We start from the raw sequence: 24,194 nt of genomic DNA on the forward strand, positions 1-24,194 counted from the left end.
CTCAAGGCCACTCTGTTTCATAAGCACTCGCCTGGACTGCATCTGAGAGGGTTGTGGTCCATCTGAAGGGCATTAAGAATTCACATTAATTCAGTGCAGTTTAATTGTTTTCCTTGATGAAATAAGTCCACCGACTTTATACACAACCAAGATGGAAAAACCTCATGCGACCATCTCTCCAAACAAACGGGCAACAGGAACAGCCTCCCTCTTGGGAAAAGGTGTCATAAAGGGGGAAAATAAGATTTAAGTGGATGTAAATATACCGAAGTACATTTTTAAAACATTATCAATTGCTATTTTCTAACAAGCGTAGGTATATGTACAAATTTTACCTGTAATTAGAAACAATTCAGTATTCGTGTGCGTTAGTTAATTAAAGAAGCTTAGAATTCCAACGAATTCTTATCAGGCTGCCTGCCCTTTATTTGGAAGACTGCACTAATATTACAGCTGTCATTTTCTCTCTGTTCCTCCTCCTTCCCCTTCCCACTTCTTTTTTGTCTCCTTCCATTTCTCTCTCTGCATCCTTTCTTGATCATCTTAGGGGTTAAATCAAACACACAAGCAGTATTAATATGCAACCCACAAACATATGCTTTATATCAGAGGGGGGCCAGGTGTTTACCTGGATACCACACACCTAAGGTAGAAGCTTCTGCAATGTTGCTTCCTCGCCATGCTGTCAGAGCTGGTATGCATATGCTGGGCAACGGGTGGCCAAGCAGAGTAACTTGTCAATGTTTAATAAAGCCCTCCTCCCTTGCAGAGCCAAATGCAGCTTTCCTCCTGAGAACTCTGCAGACGATGACATCTCCCCACTTGGTTTCCATAGCATCCGTTCCTGAAGAGCCCTAGAAAGGCCCTTGGTCAGGGCGATCCGCCCAGCTCCCCTAGGAAGTTGGCAAGCTGGTGAGCCAAGAGCAGCGTCCAAGGTTCCCCAAGCTTCCTCTGTCCGTGGTGCTGAAATGCTAAGCTGCGACGCGCGCACGGACGGGAGCGGTCAGGTTTTATGGAAGGTCTCCCCTGACGCTGCCTAAACCACAGCTGTGTGTCTGTTATTCACTCACGTTCGCAAAAAAGCAGCTAACATTCTCAGTCTTAATTCCACTCTGCTACTCTACCGCAGAGCACAATTACGCCGGCGCGATGGGAGGAGACCATGTTAAGGCAGGAAGCTAACAGCAGCCGCTCACCTGATGCCTGGGAAGCTCCCAAGGGTTCTGAGAGCTATGAGCTTTGATCAGCAAAGTCACCATTTTAGACAGTAAGGTTCTTTTGCTTTTTTCCCTTACACAAGGATTCGATGACGTTTTTGGTCAATCTGATTAAAAGACAGCGGATTTGGTTGCGTTAAGACTTCAAAACCGGGAATTTACGTTGTTTTTCGGTGAGGTGACTTCCAGAACGGGGACTCATCAGCACCCGCCCAAATACCACGGCACTGCGCGCGCCCTCGGCCACCGGATCCTCCCCTTCCAATGAGACTTTGTGACTGTGTGTACCAATTCTCCTATTAGGAAACCCGTGGGCTGAATGCAGCTATTCCGTTGTACTCTCTTTCTCGCTCTCCCTCCCCTCTCCAACTCACAGCCTTGCTGAAAAGCTCATCTCTGCTGAGAAGAAAACGTTCTACCTTAACCTATTAAGACTATGCGCAGAACTCGCCTTTCATAGCCATCACAATTTAAATCTGGTAAGGCTGGACACGAGTCTTTACAAGAATGGAGTCGGTAAAACAAAGGATTTTGGCCCCGGGGAAAGAGGGGATAAAGAATTTTGCTGGAAAATCCCTCGGACAGATCTACAGGTAAGAAAAAGCAGCCCCATGCTTACCTGGGCTCACCATGACAGAATCTGCAAAGCCATTTCTGTAAAGCTTGATTACTTAGAAAGATTGTACCATGGTGGAAAAGTCTTTTGTTGTTCATTCCTGAAGCTGGGTTCCACTGGAAACCTGCTTATGAATGCAGGAATGTGGCATTAAGGAACCTGTCTGGTGTGTGTGTGTGTGTGTGTGTGTGTGTGTGTGTGTGTGTGTGTGTGTGTGTGATTTTGTTTCATTTCCTGGGGATTCTCATGTGTTCCGATCCATCTCTTAACCTTCCTTTGCCATTCCAAAATGTTCGTTCAGCACCTGTTCGGAAAGTCTGTCTCTTTTTTTCCCTTATAAATTCCCCAAATAAAATTCCTTTGATCCAAATGAGTGAATAACAAAAGTCAAAACCCTTTTAAAATAAATTCCAAAGACTAATGACAGAAAAGAAATCTAGACCTCAGCTGCAAAAACGTAGTGAAGAACTCTCTAATGGGGAATTCTGTATTGAATGAAGCAGGATCAAAATATATCAATAATTGATAGTTGATGCTTCTCTGTTGAATCTAAAACATTGTGTATGTATTTTTACCTGTTTGCCATTTTTTAGGAGCCAGATTCTTGTGTGGGAAATGTCAGTGTTTTAAGAACCAGAATAGTAAACTACAAAATTATTTGAAAGCAACAGAAAAAATTTAAATGCTATCCTTCTTGTAATTACTACACTAAGCATACTGTACTTTGCATGAAGTCATGTCCTGACAGATGTATTATATCTTTTATTAATACTATTTTTGTCAATGATACATGCAAAATCAATGAGACAGCAAACACAGTAGGAAAATGAATTTTGAAAAAGAATTCATTTTCACATTTGGAAACTGAAGCCTTGGCTATCTATGAGAGTGTAAACAAGATGGCTAATGTATATCATCTCTTTTGTCCAAGGTGATTGGTTCTGGTGGGCTTCAGTAGACACCATCACGCACCTCTGCGGCAAAGGGTGCCGCAGCAAGCGGTCTGCAGACTTGCAGCTGCTTAGAGGCTGCTGTGGGGTAGGGAACTCAGGTGCACAGTTTAACTTTGCAAATTCAGGTATACAAAGTCAAGGCGAAAATGATCAAATTGGTTAAATCTCTTTCTTGCAAGAAAAAGAAAATCACTGCATGTTCCTAGTACTTGGGTTGTATATCTGTGATAAACATACACATAGCATATCAACACTTTAATGACTTAATCTGCAGTAGAATTTGAGAGAATTTGGAAGATAGATTCAAGTTTCTTGGCAGCCATATTCCTTGCTGTACATGCCTTGAATTGATGTTAAAATTCCATAGGCTTCACGTACGCCTCTCTCTCTCTCTCTCTCTCTCTCTCTCTCTCTCTCTCTCTCTCTCTCTGTGTGTGTGTGTGTGTGTGTGTGTGTGTGTGTGTGTGTGTGAGAGAGAGAGAGAGAGAGAGAGAGAGAGAGAGTAACCAATGGTGTGCTATTTAATGGCATGTGCACGATTAATAGTAACTACAAGATGCATTGAGAAAATGTCTATTGTAAGTGAAGACACTATTTAAATATCAAAAATAGCAGTCTTGTAGAAAGATAACTAATACCTTCTACCCTATTCTTTTATAAAAATAGACATTTTATGGATGTGCTAGTGTGAGAGCAGCACCACCATTTATCAAGTCCATTCTATCATTCCAAGTCTCTTCCTTCCCTACTCCCTCAAGGATGAGAGCCTAAAGGGAATTGATTGAGATGAGTCAAATCTTATGATTTTAGAAATGTAATCTTCCTCTTAGAGGTACAGACTGCCCTGTGAGTGCCCCTTGGTAGATCCGGGAATCTCATTTTCTGGGTCTGGAGCCGGGCCAGCGATATTTTTTAGTGTGCTGTAAGTGAGATAGTAATGACGCAAGATTGTGAATGATTAATTATTCATGTTGTAGGAAGGAAGCTGAGGTGTCAGCCATATGCCTTTGTTTCTAACAGGAGTAAAGAGAGGAGGGATTGAGAGAGGGAGAGGAAGAGGGAAGAGGGAGCTGTGGAGGGAGGGAGGAAGGGAGGGAGGAAGGGAGGGAAAGAGAGAGAGAGGGAGGAGGAGGGAGTTTTGAGATGACACCCCAATATAGAAGATAGAAGATTGGGAAGTGTTTGGCTGGGTAAGGAAAAACATTGTGCATTTTGTACTCTAGGGTCAAGAGAGGGGAAGGATGGAGACTGTGATCTCCAAGCAGCTGCAGCTCCAAAGAGTTGCCTCTGATCCTGTGAGGTCCCCCTGAAGCCCTTGATAGATTGAGGTGCAGCAAAGGACCCTCAGTATCTTGGAGTACAGCACCATGGAATCAGGATGCCATCCCGCAGAAGGAATTCCTCTCCAAATACTCTCCCTCGCATCCTAATGACCCTAAAAGTTAGGTCCAGCGGACCTGTATGTAAATTGAGACATATAAAAGTGACAGGACGGAGGTTCACTGAGTTAGGCCTGAGCGTAATAAGGGGAAGCCGCTGCTACCAAGGGAGAAGGGTATAGAATTTCACACAATACAAGAGGTCCTACGTTCTATCTTGCTCGCACTCTTAACTCTTCAGAATGAATGAACAAGGTCAGAGCCCAACTCCACAGGGCCTAAGGGTTGGGGAAACCAAATGCCCGGCTTAGGGCATCTTTGTTGCCTACACTACGGGGTGGGGTGGGGGGGTGCCTAACCACTGGCGTCCTTTCTCCTTAATATGACGCAGGGTGCTGGAGAAGAAGCAGGATAACCGAGAGACCATCGAGCTGACAGAGGACGGCAAGCCCCTGGAGGTGCCTGAGAAGAAGGCTCCGCTATGCGACTGTACGTGCTTCGGCCTGCCGCGCCGCTACATCATAGCCATCATGAGCGGCCTCGGCTTCTGCATCTCCTTTGGTATCCGCTGTAACCTGGGTGTGGCCATTGTGGACATGGTCAACAACAGCACCATCCACCGGGGTGGCAAAGTTATCAAGGAGGTGGGCATTGACCGAGCTCTAAAGGGAACTCCCAACTCTGACTGACTCGCAGCCACTCACCTGTCTAAGCTCAATTCCCCCACCGAAAGAGGAAGGCTTGCTTGCTGTGTAAGCCTTCCCCAGTCCTGTCATCCCTTTCCCGCTCTGATCCAGGCCTTTCTTCCCTGGTTTGTAAGGCATAAAACACTGTGTGGCTCCCTAGACTTGAGTAAAGAATGACAGCTGGGAACTAGCAAAGTCTGCTAAATCTAAAAAGAAACATTTTCCTTTTAGTGGGAAGGCATAACATTATACACTCACCCCGGATTCCTCCAGATTCTCCTGCCCCAATCAGCACTCCCAAAATGTGTTTAGTTATCAGAACAAACAAGCAAGCAAGCAAACAAAAAAACAATCAGAAAGCCTCGCAATTAAATCAGCGTGTATATATTGGGTTTGACTAAGACCTTTGGAAAGTCATAGGACTCAGGCTGCGGGGTAGGGGAGTCCGCCTTCACTAGAGTGCACGCCGCGGTAACTTTACAGAGTGTCTTCCGCAGTGATGCCTCGTGGGCGAAGGTGAGCTGAAGGACTTAACAGTCTTTCCGAGAATGTAATAGAGCTGCTTGATTTGGTCGCAGAATTTGAGAACACTCTGGAGAACCCCCTGATTTTCCCCTAGCCTTCTGGAGCCCAGGATACCCAGGAAATTTTCATTGCAAGAGAGAAAAATCGCAGCCCCAGTTTTCTGGCCAAGACAAAACCTTGGTATTTTACAGTAACTTGCACATTTTGGGCTCCCGTTTCTTGAGAGGCAAACCCGGTATGGCCCAGTGTGGTCTCGGCAGCCAGGGCTTGACATTTATACAGCTCCGAAACAGAACCTTAAGCTGTGCGCCCCGCCCCCGCCATGTAATTTCTCCAAACTAGTGGGAGACTGTCCCTAAACATTTTTGTTTTACCCATTCAGATTTAAGGAAGACACCCTCTCCTAACGCCTCCAACAGTTAAAGGCACCTTAACCAATATTCTTTTTTTGCGAGCCCGAATTCTTAATCCGGGCTTCTAAAATTTCTCCACCAAGTGAGGCGGTCCCAGGTTCACTGACTGCAGTGCAATCCGCACGGAAGCCTGGGAACCCATACTTCATTGTGAACTACAACCCCTTTTTAAAGAGTCCCTCTTGTCAGGAGCAATTGTTATGAAACGAAAATTAAGGCCCTGGCTTCAGTATTGCAAAAAATGTTCTGCGTGTTTAAAGGTCCGTGGCACACCGACCCTCTGAAAGTGAATTGTGTGCATTGACTGTGTCATACCTAACCCCTGACAGGTTGTTTCTTCATGTTTTCCCTCTATTCTTATAGAAAGCCAAGTTTAACTGGGACCCCGAGACTGTGGGGATGATTCACGGGTCGTTCTTCTGGGGCTATATCATCACGCAGATTCCGGGCGGATACATCGCATCGCGACTGGCTGCTAACCGGTAATCAACGAGTGTGGTTGGGTCTCCCCGTTCTTGTTTGTGCGGGGATCTAGACCGCCCTGGGGAATTTGGAAACTCCCTGAGGGCGTTTCCTTGTAGCTGGACACGCCTTCCAGGCCGCACACCTTCCCGCAGTGCCTTCTGTAGCATTGAAAGGGCTCTAGCGCTCCAAGATTTGCGCAAAGGAGTCTGCTACGTTAGGCCATTCTAATCAAGATTGTTAGAGAGGCGGCCCTAGTGCCTTCGAGTAGGGCGGGGAGGTTGCAGGGGAGTGTTTGTGTCTGTGTTGGATACTGTGAAGATGGGGCAGCTGTAAGACGCACAACTAGGAAAGAGAGTGCCCGGATAGACGTCCGGCGGTGCGGACCCCGTGAAAGGGCGCGTCAAAGGCTAACCCCTGAGCTAGCCCAGATGGTGTTGTGAGCCTGAAGGATTTGTTTCTATGGACGCAGGCGGGATCTAGGGCTCTCCGGGTGCTATTCCACCTGTTAATGAGCTCTGTGCTTTGGGGGCGGGGGTGAGCCGAGAGGCTCAGCTGCGTCCCTTGGCCTCTGACCACCAGTCCTGCAGCTACGGATGGAGCCTACCTCGTAGCCGCAGTTTTCTAGGGATACCCCTCCCCCAAGGTTCTTGTACAGAGACACCCCAAGCATAAAAACAGTGGGTGGCGATACCAAGGAGAAGGGCATGCCTACCTGAGAACAAGAGACATTTGTGTTTGCTTCTTTGAGTGCAGTTTAATGAAAAATAAAAACAGTAAAGCTAATTCTATCTCTGAGTCTGAACGAGGTTCACCATCCATCCCTCCTGACCCCACGGCTAACAGATCCCAAATAAAGACGTGAGGCCTTTCTTCGGACCTCTGATGAGTAACCCCTCCCCTCCTCCGTTACGCCAGCGACTGTTTTTGAGGCTAGAGGGCGACCGGCTCCAGCAGGTCAGCTCCGAGGCCCGGTTTCATCTGTTCTTAGCACTCACCTGCATCCTCAGGCTTGGCTTATCCTCCGCTTCTGCAGGGGGGGAGGTTGACAGGTCTCCCTCCAGGCCTCCAGGAGAATTCTTTGAATTTTATCTTGGGCGTTTAGATCTAACATGGGAGATTTCAGGGCGGCTGATCAAAATGCGAAAGGAAGTGCCGTAGAGAGCTTAGGATATCTTTTTCATATTATCTACACCAAGGGGTAAGGGCACCCAGCCCTCGGGCCCAGCAGGTGGCTTGCTTCCGTAAAATAAAAGCCAGTTTATATGGAAGTGATAAAAACATTAACATCGATGACACTTAGTGATTAAGAACACTCAGCCGTATTCTTGGTCTTCGAATCTCTAATAAATGACTTTTTTGTTTTCGTCCCGAAAATTATTGCTTTAAAAGATGCATTTTTCCCAAAGGATGCTTTAAATATACATATATAGAGTATTTTTAAAGGAGGGGGAAATCAACAGAGGATTCACCAGCAAATAATTCCAAATGATATCGAAAATCACAACTCGATGTCATTCATAATCAGGATAGTCTTGCCTTTAAGGGTTGTGATGGCTGAGGACTGCGTGCCAAGAGTTAAACTGCTAACAGGGCTCCTGCCAGGAAAGGAGCGCCAAGCACTGCAGTCTTACCTCTTTGTGACAGCGGGGAGTCAAAACACCCCAGATTTTCCAGATTTTTTTAAAAGCTTATCGCGACTTTTGGTGTCCCATTGAACAAGGATGAGCGCCTGACTAGGTAGCTGGGTTGTTTTCTTCAAAGGAACATCTTCAAAGTTTTAGAATTCTAATTTGCACCCAACCTTTTTACCTTTAAACATATTTCCAAAAGAGGATCGATACCTCCAAACATGACATTTTAATTTCTACCAGACTGAGAAATTTGATAAATGGATTAAAGTAACGAGAAAATACAATTTCGAGAGACACACCACAGGTCTCAGAATTTAGATCCCTTTGTTTCACTTTTAGAATATTAAAAAATCGTCTAAACACATATGAGCTTCCTGTGAAAAGTGGGTCAAAGTATGTGGACATTTTCTTTTCTGCTTATAAAAAGTCTTTCTTGCTCAACAGAGGGGAAAACTATGCTAAGGAAAGAGGATCAAAATTATAAATAATTTAGTCACCCAGATGTGTTTGTTTTTAGCACGTTTTGGATGTTCAGCTGGTGCTAGAAAATGTACTTAGATTTTGTCCCTGAAAGCTTCCTACACATGAATACCTAAGATTCCTGTAGAATTGATTGGGAGACAAGGAAAATGTCCTGTTAGTTTCTTTTTCCAGAAATAGTAGAAGACGCAGGGCAGGGCAGGTCTCTGCCCTAGAGACTTGCCTGTCCATTCACAGCGCTCATCCTTGTAGGCTGAGATTTCCCTGGGGCAGAATCCAGGGACTTCTCCTCCTCCTCCTCCTCCTCTGTCTTGCTGTGATGAGGCTCTTAGGAACCCGGTGTGTTTGCCAGGGCTGTTGGGGAGGAAGGAGGTGTGGAAACAGTTCCTAGGGGGAAGAAAGGATCCTAGCTATGCTCTCTACTGATTTCTCAATGGGAAATAAAAAGCACATTGGACTTTCTCCACTTTCTTGATTAGTCAAGACAGCTTCACTCTTAGTCGGGATCCAGACTCTGGGGTCATTCTATTAATCAAATTATAAGTATTTATCTTTCTTGTTCCTTAAGAGATGTTGCTGAAGGAGACAGGGGAAAAACCCCCAATTCACTAGAATGCTTCCTTTACCCCCTTCCTTAGTTTTTCCTTACGGGGGCAGTAGGCATTATGGGAGGAAGACTAGTCACATCCATGGAAGCACTTATGATGGAATTTGAGAGGAGGATTCCTTTCCAAATCTGTAATGTTTTAAGATGAGGACATATTTAAAACAGTGATTAAAAACGTTGGAGCAGGTTATTTTTCTTTTCAGCAATACAGAACACACATGAGACTCCCAGCAGTCTAGTTATCCACACATGTAGAGTGTAGCCCTGCGTTTGCCCTGCATTTGGGCTATTGTAAGGGGATGTGGCAAGAGTTTAATTACAGGAACATAATTGGATTTTTTTTTGTTTTTTTGTTTTTTAAGACATAACTAAAGAAAGCCAAGGAAATGTAGTGGTTTTATTTCCAATGTATCACAATGTAACTATACGTTCCAATATTATTTAAACATTTGTTGCAAGTTCCCCAGCTGCTTCTAGCCTCCTGATTTCTTAGTTTACCACACCAACCAGCATGAACACAAGGACTATCTTAGTTTTCTCTTGGTCTAATGCCTTCTTTTCCTAAGAGGTGTGAGTTGCAACAGTCTTATCTGCTGCTTTTCTTGTTTGTTTGTTTGTTTGTTTGTTTGTTTGGATTTTCATGGCGACATTGCTACCATCTTGAATACTACCTGGCCATGATACATATTTGTCTAAAGAAATGAAACAAGACGTTTTAGTCTCCAAACCAAAACCTTATGAGTTCAAAATCCCGAATATGTTACTTAATAATTTGGGGCACAAAAATCTTCCCTCTTTTGCCTTCTTGTTGAAAGCAAAGTGCCTACTTCATTTTGCTCTCCTGATAGCTACATAGAGCCTGCATATGGATATAAGGAAGTGTCTGGAACTATGTAATTATTGGCTTATGTCATGTGTTATTGATACAACCCTAAATTTAAAAATTGAAAGAAAGACTTTATGCTCATGATCTTACTCACCTTAAAATTCACTTCTAGCAAGGTAAATGAATTATTTCTACTGTGATAGTAACATTCATGTTCATGTGCTGTCTTATATTTCTGCTTTAAGAACTAATTTTCAAAACTGAATTTTTAGAATTAAATTGTTGTTCACTAAAATTATACAAAGCTCAGTTGAAAGCTTTAAAATAGCTATTTTTAAAATGGAAGTTTTGGCCAAGCATTTAGAGAGTTCTGGGGATCTAGTGTGTGTTCAGATTGAGCTTTAGCCTGGTGAACACACCTGAATAAATTCAAGTTCAAGGTTGGCCTCCTGCTTTGAAAGCTACAGTCACTTCTTCCTTTTCCTGTCCACTAGTTCATAATGAGCAATCCATAGAACATCATTTTTTCCCAGGCACTTCTTGTCTCAATAATTGAGTTTTTCTAGAGAAAAAAAGAAGTCTTTAATTTTTAAAATGTTCATTTGGCTAAGAGATCGTGAGTCATATGTATTTGCAGCATAGTCTTGTCCTTAGATAGGAGCCCTGGTAAAGCTAGACTGAGGTCATCTGCCCCAACTCTCCATCTCACAGACAGATACTACCTGAAATACAAAGTCAGGGAGGTAGTGGCATTCCCTAGATTGCAAAGGAACCACATCTAGATCTCAGGTTCCTGTAGTGGAGGGCTACAAGCTAATTCTACAGGGAGTGTAATATTCTGCATACACTATGTGTCCATTGTGGAGTTCACTTACAGCAGCAGGCTGAACCATCTGCTCCTTGAATGAACGACTCCAATCTGTCATGCTTCAAATCCAGAGGATAAATCCATGGATTAGGCATCACAAACCCAAGGGACTACTAGATTTGTCTTTTTTTTCCTTTTGAGAAGAAGAAACATGCTGTGTGGGGGCATTTGTGTTTCTGTGTCTGTGTGTATATGTGTTTATATGTGTCTGTCTGTGTCTCTCTATAGGTCTCTAGCATCTGAATCTGTGTCTCTGTGTCTCTGTGTCTCTTTCTCTCTTTCTGTGTGTCTCTCTGTGTCTCTGTTTCTGTCTGTCTGTCTGTCTGTCTCTCTCTCTCTCTCTCTCTCTCTCTCTCTGTGTGTGTGTGTGTGTGTGTGTGTGTGTGTGTGTGTGTATGTATGTTTGGTTGTCTTGGATTCTAAACTCATCTGCAGCAGTGTGATTCTGTTCTTCGGAGATAGACTTTATGCTTGATAATGACTCAGAGGGATGGTTGAAGTTCTCCAGGAGAGAAGAGACATTTAGTTCTTTTCCTCCCCACTCAGGCCTTTGTCTGTCTAGGCTCCTAGAAGACTGCAAAATGACAACAAGAAATTTGTACGCAAAACAGAAAGAATCCTTCCTTGGGATTCTGACTAATGTAACTCAATTCATTTTCTTAGTGTAAAATATACAGCAATATGTACCTAAAACCGAAACACCCCAATCCATGCTTTAAAACTCTTTACTAATGCACATTTTCTTTATAAAAATAAAATACTTTAGGTAAATTTTTTTGGTTTCCCTCATCATAAAAAATAATGTTTGGTTAGTTTGATTTTTAGAAAGAGAAGAATGACATTTTTCAAATTAACAGCTTCATGTTATCTCAGATCAAGATCTGAGCAATTTGTTCATTCTTTCTGCTTCTAAGAAATCAATCACAAAGGTATGTTAATATGTTCAATTAATATATCAGAATGAGCTCTGGAAATGAGCTCCAAGGTTCTGACACCGAACACACACACTCACTGTGTCCTATATCTCTATCTACATATGCATCTACTGCTATCTATCTTTGTTCTTTTCCATTGGCCATTTCTGTCTTTCTATTACCTACGATTGATCTGTCAATATCAATGTACCATATGCCTATCTGTCTCTCTCTTTCTCTATGTCTACTTACCTTTTCATGGCAATGTCCACCTCCAGATGCAGTTTCTTAGCTCTCAGTGAGAAATATTTTCAATCTCTTCTGCATCAGTAAACCTTTTATATTCCAAATATAAAGCTTGCTGCAGGGGAGGGACCACCATCTTCGGTGATGGTGGTGGAAGTGGTTTCTATGTATTCAGTCTTTGGGGGCCAGAGGTTACCTTTTCTATCCCATTCACCAAGTAGCCTATCAAACATCTAGTTGCTTTGCCATTGTGGGCCCGATAGGTTAGGTATCTGGGGTAATGGAACCTTTTATTATTTTTTCCAACAAAAGAAAATACCCTTTACCGCACAGGATGAATGATGAAAAGATAGGCTGGAGGGGGAGGAGTCTCCAAGGACCCGCTCCAGCTTTGCTGACTGAGGCTTTTTTTTTCCTCTCAATTCTACAAACCCCTCACCCCTCCCAGCTCTGGTTTCTACATTGATATTGTGCCAGTACACTGCAGTTCTGGGTGGGGGTAGCAAGAAGGATTTTACAAAAATGTCAGGTAGGCAGCTGGTAGGATAATTCTCCTGCTGCCTTATGCCACCAATGGGGCAGTCTAATTTCTCTGCCGTTGAGTGATGAAGTCATTTTTACAACTTAATGATGTGCCAAGGGACCCAGAGGACTGCCTCCAGCCTGTGCAATTTTTTTTTTTTTAATAAGTACAGGCATCAGATGTGACAAAGGGAGGTGCCTGGGCCTTGATTTGATTAGATTAAATAGATTAAAACTGTCTGAATCGGTCTATTCTTGCAAACTCTGCAGGAGGGGATTAATCCCACACCTGCGGTGAGAACAAGAGTCTCCTCTTTAAGTGACAATCCTTGCCCAAATGGCAGCAAGTTGATTGACTTAGAGAAGACGGATGTCCTCTGAAGGGGTGACAAGCCACCAGCTTCTGTCTGCAGGGCAAATATTTCTGGGGTGCAGGCAATTCTCCAGGGTGTTGGGGGCAGGAGATCACAGAAATGTGCATAACTGAGAATTTTACATCTCCCTGCTGGCAACCGCAGTGCATGTTAATCACGCAAGGGTCATCTATGGTGTAGGTATTGTCTGTTTATCCCAGTGTTTCCATTCTCTTTAGAAGTACATTATTCACAAGCCAGTCCTGCACATGACTGTAGAACGTGTGATCATTTCATGCCTAAGAGAAAGTGGAACATGGGGGAGGGGCTTGACAGGGGGGATGGGGAGGAATATGATCAGAATGCTTGGTATGAAATTCTCAAAAATTAATGTTTTTTTAGAAAAGAGAAAAGAACATCAGTATGCACTCGTGTGTGTGTGTGTGTGTGTGCATGTTGCATGTGTGCATTTGTGTTCACATGTGTACCATGAAAGTGAAAAACAATAGAAATTAGTCCTTCATTTGAAAAAAAAGTCCAAAAGCTTCATTTGGTCTTTGTTATTTGACTTAAGGAAACAATGAGGGAACCAAATTTAAGTCATTTTCATATCATTTATTATTTTTAAAAAACAACCTCAATAAGCAAATGTCCATCATTTTATGCCATAGCTTCTCATGTTGTTCTTTGAAAAATTAAGAGCACCTATATGTTTCTAATACTTTTCTAGAGCGAAGAAGTAATAGATTACACATTAGTTGTAACATTTAATTTATTTTGTCCCCAGCTCTGATTTCTCATCTTTATCTGGCGTGCAGTCACACAAGTGTGGATTCCTGTGCTAGAAGTTAGCTATCTGCTGTCAAAAGGGAGTTTAAACAACATTAAATGTCTGTCTACTTTAGATCCATATCACTATTTCTTATTATTAAGCAAAGAAAGTTCTTTAGTTCATTGTTGAAATGTATTCTTTATTGGAAGCTTTTATTTATACCTTAGATACCCCAGCATATAAATATAGATGTACATATATGTATATATATGTATATATGTATATGTATATGTATGTATATGTATATATACATATATACACATACATATGATAGTAACATAAATATATTTTTACAATGCTATGGAGAATGAGTTTTATAATTAAAAAATTGACTAAATTTATACATTTATTTTGGGTACATTTTCTCACTTAAAATACTTTCAATATAAAGTTGAATATTTTCCTGCTTATTCTTCACCCTTACAGAAAAAATGACTTTAAATTAATTTCTTTACTAAAAAAAGGGCTGCCTAGCAAAACAGAAAGTAGAATTAAGATATTTTATACAAATCCAAGTTAATTTTACAAATCCAGATTTTTTACAAATCCAGATTAATTTCGCAAATATGTAATTGGTTAGTCCAATTACCTTAGAACTCTTTGGTATCACAAATTCATTAAAATGTTCTCTGCCACTGGAAAGCTTGAAGGGGCTCGAGACCCCATATGTACAACAATGCCAAGCAACCAGAGCTTCCAGGGACTAAGCCACTACCTAAAGACTATACATGGACTGACCCTGGACTCTGACCTCATAGGTAGCAATGAATAGCCTAGTAAGAGCACCAGTGGAAGGGGAAGCCCTTGGTCCTGCTAAGACTGAACCCCCAGTGAACATGATTGTTGGGGGGAGGGTGGCAATGGGGGGAGGATGGGGAGGGGAACACCCATAAAGAAGGGGAGGGGGAGGGATTACGGGGATGTAATGGCCTGTAAACTGGGAAAGGGAATAACACTCGAAATGTAAATAAGAAATACTCAAGTTAATAAAAAAATGTTCTCTACTTTATTTTCATCTTCTTATATACATGGATCTATGGGAAAACATTGAAAGTATGCCTTGGAGCAATTTTAAAACACCAGGATTGTGAAAGTCAGTATATAAGCACCACAAATCAGTCCCTAAGCCTGAGGATGCTCAGTGGTTATATCACTTAGTGTAAACAATGAAGAAGGAAAGAGACTTCTCAGTCTTCACAGTATATCACAAAATATAAATGAGAATCTATATTTTAGGAACCTGGGGAGGGGAAAGGAAGCCTCAGACGTTAGATGCACTTACTGTGACCAAAGAGTGCCCGGGTTTGGTTCCCAGCACCCACTCTGAGCAAATCAAGATGGCCTATAATTTTAACTTCAAAAGATCTGACAAGCTTTTTTCACCTCTAAGGGCTCCTGCACACATGTCATGTACATAGACTCCTGTGGGCACATACACTTGAAAATAATACATAAATTTACTTTTTAGCTTTTAGCCAAAAGCAAGCCAAGGGAGGGGAAGTCAGCATCTCTGAGTGAAAGCACAGTAACTCTGCAAAGCAGAGGAAGGTGCTTGTCCAAATATCTTTCCAGAGAGGTGACTGGCTTCTTATCAGTGGGATTTACCTCTTTCTACATAGGAAGGTTATAGGAGGGCAAGAAGGGAAAAGAATGTGGTTTACAAAACACCGTTCTAAATGTTATGCTCCCCCCACCACCCAGTGGAGCTTATAAGATTAAAGACAAGCAACTGTACACTTTACCACAGTTACCACATGACTGGTACTCTCTGTCTGTGTTCCTGCCTTCCTTCCTCACATGGCCGGCTGTGCTGAACATCTTCACACTCCCCTTGCTCATGAAAGAAAGGCGCATAGCTGGCCAGTGGCACACACCTTTAATCCCAGCACTCAGGAGGCAGAGGCAGGAAGTTCTCTGAGTTGGAGGATAGCCTGGGCTAAGGAGAGAGTTCCAGGAGGGCCAGGGCTATGCAGAGAAACCCTGTCTCAAAAAACAAACAAGTAAACAAACAAACGCTATTCTTAAACATTTTAGGGACATCTGTCAAAGGAAACCAATTAGAAATCAATGTGTGTGTGTGTGTGTGTGTGTGTGTGTGTGTGTGTGTGTGAAAGAGAGAGAGAGAGAGAGAGAGAGAGAGAGAGAGAGAGAGAGGGAGAGAATTAAAGAATAAAGGAGTAAGACAGGTGAGGGTTACACAGAGCTCTCCATTTTCTAATACCATTACTTATTTCTCATCCTGTATTTTTGAGGGACACCATGAGTCACAGATTAAGAGGAGACTAATGGATCTCAATCAATCCAGTGTTACTTAATGGGAGATAGTATTCCCACTACATTTGCTTCATGCACTTTAAGCTTCTAGAACCTCGGTATGACATGAAACCACTGTGCATTTGCAGTCATAAAAATAACATTATCTAATGGGCAACACTGTTATGGAAAGAACAGGTGGAGGAACGATAATCCTCCGAATACTCTGAGGTTAAGTCACTTCTATGCTAATGACAATGTTCATAGCTGTTCACTGCAATGCAAGCATGGCCCATAACCCATTCATTTCATCTTCATGGTACTCTCACAGAGTTTTAACATTGACCTTTACAGATGGAAAAGGTGAGACCTAGAAATGTAAGTGACGACAACTCACCCGAGGGCATCCTCTGGAGGAAAGAAGTTTCTATTTGAATTGTCTCACTGCCATTTTATTTGTGTGTGTGTGTGTGTGTGTGTGTGGTCGTGTGCATGCTCATGCTTACATAGGTCAGAAATGCTATCAGATCTCCAGAAACTGGAGTTTCAGTGCTTGTGAGCACCACGATAGATGCTGGGTACTGAGCTCACGTGCTCTGGAAAATAGCAAGTGCTCTTTACCACTGAGGTGTGTGTCGGTCCAGCTCCGTTTTTAATTGGCACTATGACAGGTTGTATAAATGCCTTGAGCAAAACGGGCTTGCTGTTTAGCCATTCTGACCAGCAGCATCAGCAAAATCAGCCTGAAAATTTGGTTCTTCATTCTTTCTTACTTTATTTTAGTTTTGCATTTGGAAGACAGTTCAGTCTGTAGAATGCTTGCTGCGTGCACCAGGAAAGACCTACGTTTGATTCTCAGAGCCCATGTAAAAATGCTAGTTGTAGCCCAGCCTACATGGTGAGTTCCAGGCTGCTTCTGTCTCGTGAAGCATGATGACTCCTGTATCAAAAAACATCCAAATTTGTTCTTTGGCCTCCATGAAAACATGCACCTGCATGCACAGGGACTCACGGGGACACACAAACAGACAAATGTGACATCTTTCATTGCATCGTGTGCTTCTGTTTTCCCTTGCTTCTGGCCTCTGAGAAGAAAGAAAGCCCAGTACTGTAGATCTATATGACCTGCTTTATGTGGTAACTTGGGTAATTTCTGATATTGCTAAACCAGTGCATCTTAGGACAGAGCGAGCAGAAATCACTGGGGTTGTGAGAAATACAGGTCTCAGGGCCACACATTTCCACTGAGTCTGGAACTCAGACTCTGCTATAGCCAACCCTTCATTCATCATTATGCTTGGTGTAGAGAAGTCCACAGTGCTAACCCATTCTGTGGTTTCTAACTTCCTTTCCCACTTAGCTGTACAGCTGCTATTTCTTTATTGACATCTAGACCTGCTTGACAAAATTCTTTACTTCCCCTAATAATGACTTTAAGACTGTCTTAGAATTGTTGTAGGGACAGATTCACCTTGTGTGTGTGTGGCAAGGATGGGGGTCTGGGGGTGGGGGTAAGCTACTCTCTCATTCTCACTCCCCACAACTTGCTACCGTCTATCTCTCAATATGGCTGCTATTTTCCAAAGGTCTTGCTAATTTCTCTTTTGCTTCTGGCAATTTTTGTATTAGTGCATTGTTGTTGCTCTTATGACACAATTGAGTTTAGTGCTAGGCTATCTGAATTCTACAGCCAGACCCAGTGAGTATAAGTCATTTTTCTCAGCTGTCTGTCTTTATTAGCTTGGGAGGTGTTGAGGCTTCCTGTGAACTGGCTACACTATTTGTGCAGGAGGGTTAGCAGTAGTAGCTTTCTTAAAAAGCAAAACAAAACTAAAAGCCTGATTGCTTATTTGCAGAGGGGTGTGCCACAGTGCACATAAGGGAAAAATCAGAGCATAACTTAATTCAGTCCTCTCTTTCCACCATGGGCATCTCAGGAGTTAAAGTCCGGTTCTCATGCTTTACCCTCTGAACTCTCTCTACAGCCCTAGTAGCAGCTTTTAATGCCATTGCAATGATTACGTGACCATCGAGAGCTGATTCACACATGCTCCTCAGTAACTGACTGGCTCATATCGGTGGATGCACTTTTGTATAGCAGACTCGTGACTTTCATTCTGAGCAACCCTAGAAGCTACATCAGCAAGCTGATTCCATGCTTGCTTTGTGCAAGCTAACAGTCCTTAAGTGCTTAGGATGTGCTCAGGACCCTTCTATTCTGTGTGCTTTGTGTATAATGACTCACGGATCTATACCACTGAGCCTGATAACATTCCTGTGTTGAAGGCAGCAAATGAGGCACAGGAATCGGCACAAGCTGGTTTAGATCTCTTGTTGACAATGGTAAAGAAGACTTTTGAACCCAGGCCATGTACGTTTGGGTTGAAGCCATTGTTCTTAACCATGGCCCTGTGCTGTTCTTTTCATTTTAGTCACTGTATATTTCCTTTGTGATTTATTTAATAATGATTGTTGAATATATGCTAATTTCACAAGCACATGGCCATTGGTATGACTCTCCGTACAAGCAGTCAATGTGCTTTGATGCTGTTCACCATGCCTTCTATCCTCTGCTTTCTGTTGTCTGTGGCTCCTTCTCATAATTTCTTCTTATATGCTATCAACTCTTCTGTACATTTATTTTTATTTCTTCATAGTTCTTTGAGAATTTTGTACAGTGTACTTTGATCACATTTATCCTTCCCCCCCAACTCCTTCCCAGATCCATCACCTATCCAGCTTCATGAGTTTTATTTTTTCTTCACTCCAACCCATTGAATCCAACTTGTGCTGCCCATACACCCATGTATATGTGACCTTCCACTGGAATGTGGCCAACCTAACAGGAGCCACATCTTTAAAGAAAACTGACTCTTTCTCCAGCAGCTACCAAATGCTAGTAGCTCCTCAGTTAAGGGAGAGGATTCATGGCCAACCCCACTCCCATGCTGGAATTTTGTCTGTCTTGAGTTTGCACAGATCTTGTGCATGTTGCCACAATTGCTGTGAGTTCAAATGTGCAATTATCCTGTTGTTTTTGAAAACTTAGTTTCCTTCTGGTCACCCACCACAGCACACCTTTAAAGTTTTTGTTTTCACATAGCTGAAAACCAGGAGTGGATGCTTGCTTCTCCATGTCTGCCTTATTTCTTTCTCTTAATGTTTTACATTTTCATCTATTTTCCTACAAGTGACATGATGGTGATTTTCTTTTTGGCTGAGTAATATTCCACTGTGTAAAAACCATATATTCTTTTGTGTAGCTTTTGTTCATGAGCAGGTAGACTAATTCTGAATCTTGGCTATTTTGAGCAGTTATGATAAATGCATGTTGGCAGGTGTCACTTTTCTGTGCTGCCATCATCTCCTTCAGGTCTATGGCTGGGAGTGGTATAAGGTTCAATTGTTTTGATAGGCCAGAACCCAGAAGCCAAAAGGTTATCAGCTTGCCTGTCTTAGAATTATTAAGTGATAAAGACAGAACATTACAAGCATTTATGTACCATATGCATGCTAGGCTTAATTCCTTTTTCCCACTATCAGTGGGTTGGGTCATTTCCTTCTTTGGAATGTAAATCCCATCATTTTTTACTTACTGGGGCATAGATCTCCTGCCCCCCAATTTTAGTGAACCATATGCTCATTTCACCTTAATCATCACAAGATAATTAAGCCTCTGTATGATCATTCTGAGATCTATCATTTTGTGATGTGACGACCACATCGCAAGCCTCTGCCCTATCTACACTCTTCAGACCTCTTCATTCATCATCTGTTCTGTTTTCCTTTGCTCCTTAATACCCTGCATTACATGGTCAGTCATTCTCAGCAATGCCCTGTTTTCTGGTCCAGGCATGTGTCCAATAGTGACATTTCAGTTAAAGGTGAACTACCTACTGTTAGATTATGTTGACTAGATATTTAGCCATTCTTCATCTGTGCTGACATTCTCTGTGTTTGTAGCATGATATTGCCAAATCATGCAGTTTCCAGATGCCATCTGCTAAGCCAGGCACCACATAATACATACATAATATATTAGGTTCAGTTGTCCATATAGCAACCACTTCCAGTTTGGAACCCTTGTGGTTCACTCCTTCCTTTTAGAATTTCTTTTATGTTTGATGCACTCATTCCCAAGGACTGGCTCAAAGGCTATTCTGTGAAAGCATGGCTTACTGGTCAACCTCAGTAGGCTGTGCTTTCCATATGTATTTCTATTAGGCTTTGGAAAAGTGCTGCTTCTGAACTTCTTGGCTTTTCTCTCTTCCTTTCCTGGTGTACTATGGGCCATATTCATGCTTTTTGAATCCTGTTAATATCCTAATAACAGAAGAGCAAAGGTCTAGTTTCAAATTTCATCTCTGTTACTTGCAGTTTTTCTGACCAGTCTTTCTTAGGCAGTTTTCTTATTTGTATAACAAGCACTTGAAAAGAAATCTAATTCAGGCAGATAGTTTCTTGGACGATTAGCTGAGTTCATGTGGTTGGAGGTGGTATAAATAGTTTTCTGAAAATCTTCCTTCCCTATCTGAGCACATGTTTGAAATCAGTGTTCCCAGGTGAACTGTGAACAGAAAAGCTTATCAGTGCTGGTGGTGTAGCAAGAGAAAGCATAAAGGCTTTTCTTACAGGGTAAGAATCCTGCTGCTTCGAAATTTAGTTTCGCTGGTACTCATTTGTACAATTGTCTAAAATTAAATAAGATTCTATTCTCATTTAACTTCAAATTTTATGCAAAATTTGATAGACTTCATTCCTAATCAGTTAAGGTCAATGTACTCTCCAAAGCAATGGTAATGCTTAGAATGATGTTTGGGAGAACTAATAATTGAGAGGTATTCACAAATAAATTGTCGTAAGGTGAACTCTGCAGTAAAGTACATGGGTAAGGGCTACATTTTTATGTAGAGTATGGGTCAACTATCACATGTACCGATGCATCCTTTTGTGGTTGTGAAGTTACAGCTTGTGAGATTTGAGCATGGTTACCCTTAAATAAACCTTCTTAATATTTAGCTCTGATTGCGGTCGATGCCCAACTAATAGTTCATCTCTGATTTCACTGTGGGGTTGATTTTGTTCCCCTAAGTGATATTTGGTAATTTCTGCAGGCATTTTCTGTTGTGGTTGAGGGGGAGAATGCCATTGGTATCTGTTGGGTAAAGTTCTAGGACAGAACTAAAGATCATTTCATGCATAAGCCAGCACTCTACAACAGAGAATTATCCCTACAAAATGCCCGTTGTTCAGCAACTGAAATGCAAAGCTAATGAAACGTGTAAAACTTCACTCCCTTTCATCTATTTAATGACAGCACCATCCTAAAAACTCTTTCTAGCAGAAAGAAGATCACGGTAGGAAGTTCTATTCCTACAAAGTAAATTTAATCCAAATTAACCCCCACAATAACTACCAGAAGACACATGTGTTGAACAAAGCAGATAACATGGTTTATCCTCCTTTAATCTTAGCACACCATATCATCTCTGAGTCCAAATGTAACACGCCCACTCAGCAGCCATGGAGCAAAGAGGGGATTCTGTGTCTATGAGAGGTGGGTCAAACTATCTCCAGTGGGGAAGAAAGAGGCAGATGTGGCTGCTGACTTTTCAAGAAAATTATCTGCCCCAATCTTTGACTGCCATGAAGGAAGCTGCTCGTTTTCAGCCCTTCGTGATCTTATTTATTAAATGTTACTAGCAGGTTAATAATCATTATGTGCCCTTCAGAAATTCAAGTCATTAACTGTGATATTTAATACAGCTCTGGAAAACCTGGAACATCTATGATGTACCCAATCCCAACTGAAAGGTCAAAGTATGACTTAATAACACATTGGGTTGGGTCCTTGGGAATAATCTGTTCCTAAAATATACTTCTCTTCAAGGGATTGGTTCTGGCATTTCCATTGAGGATGTGTTTTATTCATTGGTGTGAAAATTATGGAAGCTTTCAAAAATACTTAAATTAGGATTTTTACTTGCAAAACAAAATCTTTAACATTTTTCTTCCAATTCTTTCTTAATTTTTTGTGTATATGTGATCCTGTGGATGTACCTCAGACAAAATCTGTCCACCTCTGTATCCTACAATGAAGAACAAAAAGGGAATTAACACTAGTACACTCAGTAAGAAAAACCTCTTCTACGAGGTCGACCTCTGGGATGTCTGGAGCATTGAAATGTGATTGCTTTTGGCCCACTCTTGTTTCTTACTCATCACCAATGTACTCATTACCAACTTTTAGGTAATTCAAGGATGCATTTATTACAGTAAACTGATCCATATAGGAATTATTTTATTCTTTTAGGAGGAAAATATCCACTTTAAAAGTGCTTTTTTTTTTCTTAACCACTTAAACTCACCTGAGGAGCTTTGAGCAGTGCAAGTCACACTGAGTCACATCTTCCCATGTCTGTCTTCCAGGGTCTTTGGGGCTGCCATACTGCTTACCTCTACCCTCAATATGCTGATCCCATCTGCAGCCAGAGTGCATTATGGATGCGTCATCTTTGTTAGAATATTGCAAGGACTTGTGGAGGTAGGAATTACAGGGTGGCATCACTTCAAGTTTGGGGGTGCAACTGAAATCTACATGCTTACTTTTGTCTTTATGGAAAAATAGATATTAGCTGTACTATATAATGTTAAAATAGGAGATAAAGCATTGGAAATGTATCAATCGCAGGTAATCAATCGACTTGGTCCTCAAACTCAGGGCTCCACGCGTGCATGAGAGACAAGCAAGTGCTCCCATACCAGTGAGCTACATCCTTTGGACTTGGATGTAGTTTTTAAAAGATTAATCTTTTATTTTTCACTCATGTATAGGTCTGTATTTCTGCATGTGTGTATGTACACGTGAGTGCAGGTACCAGAGGAAGCCAAAGGCATTGAATCCCCTGGAGCTGGAGCCATAGACAAATTGTGGAGAGGTGAAGGGAACCAAACTTGGGTTCAGCTTAACTGCTAAGCCATCTCTCCATCCCGCTTGAGAGGTTTATCCTAAGTCTCTGCTTTTCTTGAACACACTGAAGTATTTAGCACATTCTTAGCTATCTGGTTATACAATTGGAGCTTGATGTAGTATTCAGAAGACTTTGAAGGAATGCCATTTAAAAACCTGAGTTTGACCCATGAACAGTCCTTTCACCACATGGGGTGTGACAGAAATAGACAATGTGACTGTAAAAACACTGAGAAGATTGTTCTTTCTTCCAAAGTGGAAAACAATTTGACAGAATCAAAATTATAGAAAGTGATAGTTGTTTTTAATGTCAACTTCTAAATGGCTGAACACCTATCTAGAGTTTTTGGGGAATCACTCAATGCAGTGTCTTACAAAAGGTGTCCAAGTTTCACAAAATGTTTCACTCACAAGCAAAGTGATTATCAGACAGTCTTATTTTTCACTTTAATAAGAAGAAAATTAGGATGAGGGAAAACCCTGACAGGTGGGAGCATCTGAAGAGATTGTGTGTGGAGCTTTTCAAATGGGATTCCATGGGTTCAGTGAGAGCCATTAGATTAGAAACAGGCTCAGAGGAGGTTCACTTCCTAGTGGCTCTGTATCCTAAATTCCCATGTCTGTTTTCCCACTGCAGGGCGTCACCTACCCAGCCTGTCACGGGATATGGAGCAAGTGGGCCCCTCCTTTGGAGAGGAGTAGGTTGGCTACCACCTCCTTCTGTGGTGAGCATTGTGCTGCTGTGGTGGGCTAATGGTTAGGGAAGGTAACTGCATTTACAAAGTAGCAGGTTTGAACCACTATTCTAATTTTCATTAGCATCTTTAAACCAGCCTTTCTTTATGTCTTGTCTTATTTTGGGAGTTGAGCCATTCCCAAATATGTTAACTGGTGGTATGTATTTGAAATAACTATGTAGCATGGACTATCCTGAAACTTCGTATGTACAACAGGCTGGCCTAGAACTCACAGAGCTCTTCCTGCCTCTGTCTCAGATTGTGCTTAGATTAAAGGCATGTACCACCAACACTGGCAATCTTAAATTATTATTTTTTTGAGTCCCCAATAAATATACAAGGAAAGTCCCATTCCTAAATGGCAACAAGAGACAATACGAAGTCACTTGAAAATTCAGAGCTGCTGTAAAAGCCCACCAATGTTAAATTCTCAGCCATGTTATTACATACAGACGTTGAATTTGTAAACATTAAGATTTACACCAAAGGCTTTAAATATCGCAGTCTTTGTCTCTGAATCTGAGATACTGTTTTCACAATCATTTCTGATACATTTTAAAAGGAAAGTAGAAAACATCATGCAGAGGTAAAGCATGTCTTTCTAAAAAAACGGTTTTTTTCTTTCCTTATTTTTATTTCTCCATTTGAGTGTCTGTCTGCATGTATGTTAGTGCATCATCTGCGTGCCCAGTGTCCTCCGT

The 24,194-nt window shown here is 41.9% G+C and overlaps 1 protein-coding gene across 1 annotated transcript in view; it reads left to right on the forward strand.

The window, feature by feature from the left end:
- The first annotated feature begins 1,262 nt into the window (after positions 1-1,262).
- Slc17a6 (solute carrier family 17 member 6) overlaps positions 1,263-24,194 on the forward strand; it is a 40,053-nt gene continuing 17,121 nt past the window's right edge. Inside the window, 5 exon segments of the mRNA NM_053427.1 lie at positions 1,263-1,810; positions 4,557-4,809; positions 6,153-6,271; positions 22,216-22,330; positions 23,394-23,481. Of these exon segments, the coding sequence (NP_445879.1) occupies positions 1,725-1,810; positions 4,557-4,809; positions 6,153-6,271; positions 22,216-22,330; positions 23,394-23,481 (661 nt within the window). The 5' untranslated portion in view covers positions 1,263-1,724.

Source organism: Rattus norvegicus, chromosome 1, assembly GCF_036323735.1.
Source record: "Rattus norvegicus strain BN/NHsdMcwi chromosome 1, GRCr8, whole genome shotgun sequence".
Classification (NCBI taxonomy): Eukaryota; Metazoa; Chordata; class Mammalia; order Rodentia; family Muridae; genus Rattus; species Rattus norvegicus.